At 42.3% G+C, this 9,934-nt stretch overlaps 1 protein-coding gene across 1 annotated transcript; it reads right to left on the bottom strand.

Annotated features, from left to right (window-relative positions):
- Positions 1-1,862: 1,862 nt before the first annotated feature.
- TOM6 (translocase of the outer mitochondrial membrane 6) lies at positions 1,863-2,358 on the bottom strand. The gene has a single exon (XM_087371222.1). It carries the CDS (start codon positions 2,202-2,204, stop codon positions 2,037-2,039), a length of 168 nt encoding a protein of 55 aa, XP_087227348.1. The 5' UTR covers positions 2,205-2,358; the 3' UTR covers positions 1,863-2,036.
- Positions 2,359-9,934: the final 7,576 nt, after the last annotated feature.

Below are 9,934 nucleotides of genomic sequence, written 5' to 3'. Positions count from 1 at the left end.
TCTCCAACAAGTGAAGCCATCCAAGGTCATATTAATTTTTTCCAAGCTCATGCAACCTCAATTAGCATTGCATTACACAACACTTTTAGAGAAGTCTTACAAGCAACATTCTTAGGGCCTCTCTACGGAACTTCCAAGCTGCACAATGATAAAGGTGGATGCAGATGGAAAGGTGTGACGTGTTTTTACAACTTACCTTTTGCTAAAAAACAAGAGTTGATACAAATTGCAAACTAATTGGCCATTCAAGGCTTCCCTCATCAATCACATATTGATATACACACAATCATATTATATTTTATGCACATTAGTTAAAGCATAAAGCAAATATTTATACAAATTGCAAATTAATTGCAAAAGCCTTCATTCCAAGCTTCTGCCCGCAGAGTGAAGGTCAATTCTGTTTACACGAACAATATTATGTACCCACAACTATACAAATAATATTTTGTACACACGTCCATGCAAAAGCCTTCATTCCAAGCTTCTGCCCGCAGAGTGAAGGTCAGACCAGGACACTAACACTAATTCAACAAAACACTTTCTTCTAGGTTAACGAGAAGCAGCAACTGCCTGTTTGAAAGCAAAAGATATACCAGCAAGATTAAGCTTTTCCAGAAACAGACACTGATAAAACTCAGAATAGATGGTTGCTGTCTAAGTGCTTTACCATAATCAGATTGCAGAAACATACAGAGACTCATTGTTCCCAGATAACATATTCTCCAAGCTGGGTACTTCAAAACCAGCAGACTTGCCTGTTAAGCACAGGCAACCACCCGGATGCTAGTTGCAGGATGTCTAAACTGACTCCTGACTTGGCTAGGACATAAGACTGAATACCATATGAAAAATGGGGCACATAAACAATATTCTGCAGGAACGGAACACCAGAAACTCAAAGCAATACCCCATCTTAAAGTTGACGATGCCTGAGACCTACTGGTACCAGAATCAAAAACCAATGATGTCACTCAGACATGGCTGCAAGCGAGTGCAACGAAGTACAGCTCAGGAACAAAGCACAAGCTGCAGAACTTTCTATCTGACAAAGTAACCAATGCAGAGCCTGATGAGCCTAATAAGAACAAGAAATTTTTAAATCTACAGAGCAGGGTAAGAAAATCTGACAACTACACAAGGCTTCCTAAAGGCATTTTCAAACAAGCATAATATTTCCTATGAGAGATTTGTGAACATAACATAATCTCCAAGCTGGGCACTCTACAACCAGCAGCCTGGCCCATTACGTCCAAGTAACCACCGTGATGCTATGTCTCTGACTTGGCAATGACCTGGGACTCAAAGGATGGGGCACATAAACAATGTTCTGTAGGAACAGAAAACTAGAAACTCACCGCCGCAACTCAGGCAAGCCTGCAAGCAAGTTCAGCAAGGTACAGCTCTGGCAAAAAGCACAAGCTGCAGAACTATTTGACATGGTAACTAAACTGTAACGATGCGGAGCCTAATTACCCTAATAAGACCAAGACAATATTAACGATCAACAGAACAAGGTAAGCAAATATTAAAACTACAAGGCTTACAAGGCATTTGCATGCAAGCATAAGATTTTCAAGAGCTGCGAGGCAATCGGAAACACTTTTATTTGTCAATATTTATATAAGTTTATTACAGAAAGATTTCAAAGACTCCACGGTAACTGAAAGAGACGGACGACAACAAGAATGCCTTCAGTGCTTGAAATGCATCGCATCCTTAAATAAACGGAGTGCTAGGAAAGATTTACAGTAACTAGCGAAAGGATGGACATGCAAACCCTGGCCGATTACAGACTTCTTAAGTTAATGTATCCAATCCATGCTGAGCAACCACATACAGCAACCTGAACACACCGTACAAATCCAAAGCAGAACTCAGAAGAATTAAAATGCACCTTAGTTCTCCCCACAAATTTGGAACACTGCATACACCATTGAGTGCGACATGAATAAGAGAAAAAGTCCGGTATGTCGCTAATGGTAATCCATTTCAAAACGACAAAACCCCGTGCAATGTGAGGAACAAAGGAGGGCTCAAAGGTCGAGCTTCAACTCCTCGACATCCTTGTTGGAGAGGAAGTGCATGACATAGGGAGCAACACGGATGGCAGCGATCCATAAGCCAAGGAGGGTGAGGTTGTGGCGTAATTGTTTGTAGGCCTCGGCCTTCTCTGGCCTGCGGGGGAGAGCGCCCAGAAACATCCTTTCCTGCTGCAGTCAATCGAAAGAACAGACAACAAATATAGAGAGTCCACAATAACAGCAAGCTGCAAACACAGCTGTTTATATAGAACGCAAGAAGAACACACAAGGTCTAGAACCCTAATACACACACCTCTCATAGAATGCAAATAATTATTTTTTGGCCTGCCACCTGTCAAGGGGTGGCACAGAAGCGAAAAATCCACCATTTGTTCAATGAAGAATTGGGACCTGCGTGGATAATACACGCATCACGTGTCTACTTGGTCCCTTTCCATCGCTCTCCAGCCGTCCACATGTCTCGATGCATGCATTTGAGCTTCGTTTGCATGCATCTTTGCTTCTTTTGCATGAATGGTCCATTTTCCTCGCTCTTCGTTCTTTTTGTGCCGCAATTCAATTCTATCGTCAGTAGACTCTGCATCGAAGGTACAGTCCACTGCGAGCGAAGAGCTCTCTTCCATGCTTGTTTTCGCTAGGCTTTTGTAAGTTCTCTAGTCAACTTCCATCCTACAATCTTGCAAACCTTTTCCCTCTCTGTATTGGTGCACGACTTTGTCGTTGCCCATCCGAAACGATCATGTTTTCCTTCTTCGATACACCTCTTCTAAGAAGAAGAAAGTTGCAACGCTCCTCTAATAATGTGTAGACAGTCGGGCCAATCATCCGAGCTCCACTGGATCAATTGTATTGGGATCATGGCCATCTTTGTCTACAGAGTCTACCCTGGCCTCGTATTAAAAGCTGCATAGTGCACAAGCACATGCTCCATCGCAAAGGGACATTTTTATCAAATGTACTTTGGGTTCTCAACCTTTTATAATAGAACTTGCGTGCCTGTTGGACCTATTTGCTGTTGGGACTCGTTGAAGCGAGGCATCTCTATCAAGTGGCATACGTTGTCGTCTAGTCGCGCAAGCAGCGTATGTTGTCATCTAGTCGTGCAAGCAGGAAATGTTCATTGCAATGAGTCGACCACATCCATCTAACTCTCCTGTCTGACCACTTACCTTTGGTTTTATAATTATTCTGCTAGGAAAGGTCATCCTCCTTATCAGTAGCCAGTTGAATTCGTCGTATGCACAATTCATGCTTGCAATGCAAAACTGATTTTACCTGCCCAAAATAAATATTTGAACAAAGGCATTTCTCTACTGACAATCATTCCAAGGGTCAAAAATATTAGATGTGGCTGCTATGTACGAGTTGAGGTCCGAAGGTCTAGAGTTGATTTTTCCTCATAGTGCTAAGTAAAGATCCCGCATGTGCTCAAAAAAATAGGAGAGGTGTTGTAATTAGAACTAACGCAGATAAAGGACTCTATGATCGACAAACTTCTTGCGGCATTATTCTTGAAGCAGAACTTGCAATAAGAGTCTCCTTTTACAGTTGTGATCTCAAGAAAGGCTTGTCCTTCTATATTGGCTTTAAACATTTAGATTTTTCTATGGTTCTCCAATCGTTAGGCTTCATAGACTAATACATATGATCATGAAAGTTGTAACTCCGCTTCTTCGCCGTGTCAATTTAGCTTGAACTTCAATGTTTCCAACATACAATAGTAGCTTCCAAGTGTGCGTACTGTGTTGATAGGTGCCACCCGACTTGAGCGATTTTGTGATTGGTTCTCTGTCACTACTTTTCCGTGCAAAATGGATACCTCCAACAGCGAAGCAGAAAGAGCTGTACCAGGTCTACCCACTACCACATTGTTCTAGAATCGACCTACGAAAGAAAGTTCCACCTCCAACAAAAATAGACAAGCATGGTGAGTATGGGCTTCCCAAACTGCCTATATTCGTCTCTTCTTATAAATCATCGCTCCGATCCGTCTTGAGCCTTCGCAATTTTCTACATTATAGTTTGCGTGTCGATCTTCTGCATAGACTTATAAAGCAATACAAACAATGTCAGGACTTCATACCATTCTTTCTTACGACAAGTCCAAAGCATATGCCAATTCCATGGATACAAGCAGTGGCACCTTCGAGCAAGGTTCTTCAACTTTCCATATTCGTTTCATAATTTTGATTCTAACTTCTTTTCAATTGTTTCTGATTCAACATTCGGTATGTCACTTTGAAGGTCTTATGAATATGGCCGAATCTAGCAAGATCTATCGCGAACGACGCACAATCTAGAATTCATGGTACAATAAGCTCTATTTTCAAAATCGAACATTTCCCTTTTCCAATTCTCTATCGTTTTCATCCCAACAAATCCACACTGTTTGGGGTGCAAGTTTGAGCGACACAACCATTCTCGCCCTGCATAATCCCTTGACAGAAATCCAGAAGCCTTGTTGCATCATTCACACAGCAAGGGCAATAGGAAAGCACCGACAATTGTCCATGCTCCTCGATTCCTTGCTCTTCCTGCGCTTCGTTTGCATGGACTCTCTTGCCACTTCTTCCACTCTCACCAGTCGACAAGCCTCTCTTGATCCCAAGGCATTCAGCTCCTCGATTCCTTGCTCTTCCTGCGCTTTCTGAGAGGAGAAATTTTCCTTCAATGGAGCGCTCTGTTTTGGCTTTTCTAAATCAGGGCCAAAGTCCAACAGTTCATAGTGCTGAAGGTGAAGCATGTAGAATGCTGAACTCATGTAGAGATTTTCCAAACAGTACCTCAGAGCAATAGATTAACAGATGTAGCTCTCGTTTGCGAATCTCTAAGTGTTAGCTAAGTATTGGCTTCAGAAGCAGATTTGTTTCGGCTATGCTAGCCAGCTTGAGGAATGCATGGCTTGTCTCCAGCATTCGAGAATCTTTGTTACTAGAAACCGCCGTCCACGTACTGTTAGTGGAATTCATTCACTTCATCAGATTCGTTTGCATTTCAATGCTTGAAGTGGCGCGTCTACTGTGAATGCCTTGATCGCTGTGGTCTAATTGATCTTTCTTTTACCTGCATGGCCACGTGCATTAAGATATCTCTATCGTTTCCTCTTCTCCACCTGCTAGTGCTGCCTCGGACCTCTGTTCCCTTCTAAGTCACAATCACTTTCCATCTTGGTAGTGTTTGCTTTAACAAGACTCTGTGTGCAATATGTTCTTGCCACCCCACTTACAACTTCTATTTGGAACGTCAATTGTGTATCTTTCTAATTCTTGCACACCATACTATTGTTCTCAAAAGTCATTACGCTAGACGAACATCTCTTTACTTCTCTTTCAAACGTAAATTATGCATCTGTCTAAACTATTAGAGTGTTTATTGATCATCATCACCTCTCTGATGGACCATTGGCCTTTATTTTCATTATTATGAGATCGGAACAAAACCTGTTGAGCAATCGTGCATGAAACATTCACTAGTGTCCAAACCTGATGTCCAAACCTGATGAACTTATTGCTGCAGTCCCAAACCCAAGAGATCAACATGTTTCTAAGAACAACCAAGATACCTCTAGTATTTCTCTTCCCTTCTACGTTTTCTTCATTTGCACACGTCTCTATTGTGCAGTTTCAGTATTTTAATTATAGGTAAGTTTCCTTATAGCAACAAAAAATAGATTGTAGTGAGTTTCTCCAATTCAAGAGATTAAGACTGCGTTTCCACACAGCAAAAGAAACCAGAGCGCATCCATTAGAAGTTCACCAGGTCCCACAAGCATCAAATCCCACTCCAGAGATAAGAGCCAACAACTTTTACCCTACAGAAGGTACTTTTTCAACAACAGTCGCTTTTCAAAACCGTGGCCGTAATTACATACACTTTGGACTTCCAATATAGGCTCTGCCCTGCCAATTTCTTGGCCTTTGCTCCCCCTTCCTACAAACTTCTTATTTAGTGTATTGAATCCTTTTTATTGTCTATCTTTATGAAAGGGCTTAGCCCACTAATGCAAGATGTGATTTGTGCACTGGCCCAGCAAGGCATGATATTCGCATCCAGTTCATGTTTGATAGAAACATCTGTGCCCCTCCTGACATCTACAAAGACTTTCCCTTTGGAGCTTATTCCAATAAAAGATGGTGGAGTTCGCAAGCATGCAAAGAGAACACTGAACATTAGGGGAGAAATGGGGTCTCAAAAGGGCCTCCAATTAGTGTTTCCTAATTTCAAGGGATTAGAGAGTGATTTGAGGTGTACCAATGAGAGTGCTAGAAGGTATGGGGCAATGGTATGTTGAGGTAGAGGGTGGGCAGGCCTGCAGAGAGCCCCTATTGGTTGCTCCCCTTACACTAGGGACTACCCAAACCATCCCCCCCCTCTTAACCCATGTTTGACCCTCCTACTAGGTGCACCTCCCCCACATGAGCCCAAAACTGCCTTTAATGGGATGGTAGGTCCCTTCTGGCAAATTTACCTTCTCCCTTTCCTCTTTCTAGGCCTCTGCCCCCCACTGTTTTGGTCCAGCCTGTCAAATCACTCCAATTGAATCAAATCCCATGCATTTTCCCTCTTCTCCCTCTTTCTCTGCTCCCTCCTGCTCTGGCCTACTTGCTGTAGCTCCTCTCTCTCTCTCTCTCTCTCTCTCTCTCTCTCTCTCTCTCTCTCTCTCTGTGTCTCTCTCTCTCTTTCTCTCTCTCTCTCTCCCCTCTCCCTCTCCTATGCCTCTGTTGGAGCTGCTCTATCCCTCTCCTTCTCCCTCTCCTATGCCTCTATTGTTGCTACGTTGTCCCTCTCCTCCTCCCTCTTTTGTGCCTCTGTTGGAGCTACTCTGTCCCTCTCCTTCTCCCTCTCATGTGCGTATGTTTCTCTTGCTCTGTCCCTCTCCTTCTCCGTCTTTTGTGCCTCTGTTGGAGCTGCATTGCCCTATGTAGGAGTCCCATTCTTGCTATTGCAACCTCTGCAAGCATGGTGAGGAGCAAGGCTACAAGACCATGCAATGTTGTGACCTCTTGTGTCTTCCACAACACCAAAAATGCATTGGATGAGTGGATCCCTTGCACCTACTGCTTAAATGACTGGATAGTGATTAAAGGATTAACCAAAGGTCCACATAAGCTTCCCAAGAGCAAGAGAGGTGACATCTTGCATGAGTGGATGGGGCACATCTTGAAGTTCAAGTTTGGGAAGAAAGGATGGCTTGCAAAAGTGCAACATGTTTACATGGGAAAAGATATGCAGCTTCCTCCATCACTCAATCAATTTAGGATACCATCACAGTGTGAGCCTTTCTATCTATGTACCTTTTTCACCTATAAGTGTAATGAGTCCATTTGGAAATTTTGTGTTTGGTTTCTAAGAGCTCTTATTCATGTTAGCAGATGTCTTCCCTTCAGACTTCGAGGAGTGGGAACTAGTTGAATCATTCATAAGCAAGTTCACTGCGATTCATGAGGATTTGGTAAGCAAATGCATGCCGGGGAGAAGTTGGCCTCCTTGCGAATGAAGAATGTGTATTGGTATAATGCAACATACATCACTCCAATGACATCATCAAGCTATGGCTGTCTACAAACCATTGCACCACCACAACTTCAAGACATGGATTGCAGCAATGTGGAGGACATTGCAATCGTACAAGGACAAGATTGCAAAGGATGTGGGCATGGCCATGAAGTTTACATTTGGATCCAAATGGCCAAGGTTATCTCAATTTATGCCTCTGCACATTTTTGCTCCTTTATTTCAGAATATACATATGCATAGAACAAAAACTATGTGGTCCTGCAAGCGTGTAGATGAAAATGCTCTTGAAGATTTACTTGGGATGAATTGGGGAAACAGGTCAGGCAACCAAAAGGGTGATGTGTTTCAATGTCACACATGTAAAGACAATGTGGTTATTAGATACCATTTGTCACGCCAAATGTTGTATTTAGCTTTTCAGTACATACATTGGAAGAAAACAAATGGCCAATGGCTTCTCCTAGACTCTAATGAGTGATGAAGATGATACGGGAGTAAGTTTGTCTATTGATGTTGAAGAGGGAGATGTCAAAAATGTGAATGTCACATCACAATGGACTTTAAGGGATGTGCGAGAACACCTATTGGTCATGGAGGATGGCATGTCAGAGTCCTTCTACTTTACCTTAAATGGTGGTAAGATCAGCCGCCATGTGGAGAAGTGCATGCATAATGCCAATTTCATTCCTCCTACAACTTTGAAGATTGCTAACAATGTGTTTGACTAGTGCAGCATTTAATTTTTTGTCTGTCAAATCCTAGTTATTGCTTCAAAAGATGATGGACAATTAAATTAAAATGTTATTTCTTTTAATGTTTTCTCCTTTCAATTCATGGTAAATGTTTTTCAAAAAATTTGAGGATTTTATGATTAATTTTAATTTTTAGGGTTTTGATATATATTAAGGGGTAACAGCCCTTTTTACATCACATTCTCACTTTCACATTTAGAGAGCCATAGAAACTCCCGTCCTCAAAAGTTACTCCCTCCATTAGCTGCTGCTGCTATTTGCCATGGATTTAGCTAGAACTGCATTCCATGACTTCATCTCACGAACTACATTTGCAGATCATGAGGAAGAGCTATTTTTAGTGTTTGATAGGACTTTAGATGTCTTAGGCACATATATGCAAGCCAAGGATGACTTCTCAGATCTCATCCTTTACATGCAAGATAATTTCTCAAATTTTGCTTAGACACTTGACCACTCTTCAAAGAGATGGGTTCCCATAGATTACATAAAGTATCTGTTTGTAGAGAAACCCAAGTTTGTAAAGCGCTTGGCCCACTTTTGTGACAACCTTATAGAGGAAGGGTTTATGACGGTTGAAGTTAAAGTCATCCTAGAAGTAGGGATCACAGGAAATACAGGCACCAAATTCCTTTCATGGGAGATGGCATTCGTCTTCCTTCTCCAAGAAGGAAATTTAGAGGAAGAAGCCTCATCATCTAGCAACCCCTCTAGTATAACTGTTGATCTGCTCGTCCTAGACTCAGACATGTACATGGAAGAGAGTCTTGATGATGCAACAGAGGAGATGGAAGCAACTCAAGCATTGAGCCTACTTCAAGAGCCCCCAATAGAGCAAGAATTTGCATCGGAGGCCACTAACCCAGAATCAGAATTATGGTCCTTGTCCCCCCTCATCATCGATGGAGAAGAGTATGTCTTCCTCCATGACGTAGAGGATCTTTTTGGACTATGAGAGGATGAGGCACTCGAAGTACTATCATGGTTGGATGTTGACACAAGTGTCAAAGATCTTGGGGTTTTAGGTTCTGAAGACCAGACAATGGAAGAGTTTCTCTTGACGATGCTAGTTTCAATGAGGGATGCAAACATGTCCATATATGATGCAAAGCCCTCTCATGCAAAAGCTTCCACCTCCAACACAGTTCAGGAGAAAGCATCCACCTCCCAAATGGAACATCACACAGCACTTGGTTCCATCAAAATTGCAAATGAGAAAGGGATAGAAGCCGACAATGCTGTAGTGGTAAGCTCAAACAATATTTTTTATTTTGATGTTCTTTTGGTATAATTTGTTTTAACGGTCTTCTAATGTTTGTTGAATTGTTGCAGGATGCATTTGAGCTTGATGAATTCTCATCTCGACGGGGTAATGTTCGCAACGCATTTGGGTGAGATCATTCTTTAGCCCATTACCTTGGGAAAGTCATAGAGCACATCGTGGTCTTTCACAGCAAATTTTCTCCTCGAGGTCCTTCGGAGCTGTTGAAGTGCAAGGCATTGTCGCGTGCTATCGGATACTCCAACATTACTCGGAATGCCAACAAAGTCATTTTGGTACACTGCAGGCTGCTATCAATGCCTTTGGATCGAACATTCATGGTAGGGCATTGACGGCAA

Source organism: Dipteris shenzhenensis, chromosome 32 (assembly GCF_047967505.1).
Source record: "Dipteris shenzhenensis isolate YYH24624 ecotype China chromosome 32, Dip_SZ_1.0, whole genome shotgun sequence".
Classification (NCBI taxonomy): domain Eukaryota; kingdom Viridiplantae; phylum Streptophyta; class Polypodiopsida; order Gleicheniales; family Dipteridaceae; genus Dipteris; species Dipteris shenzhenensis.
The sequence above is the reverse complement of the archived record's forward strand: the minus strand, read 5'-3'. Positions and strand labels throughout refer to the sequence as shown.

Coding starts and splice junctions, on each gene's coding strand:
- TOM6 (XM_087371222.1), bottom strand. CDS start 2,204: ATGTTTCTGGGCGCTCTCCCCCGCAGGCCAGAGAAGGCCGAGGCCTAC.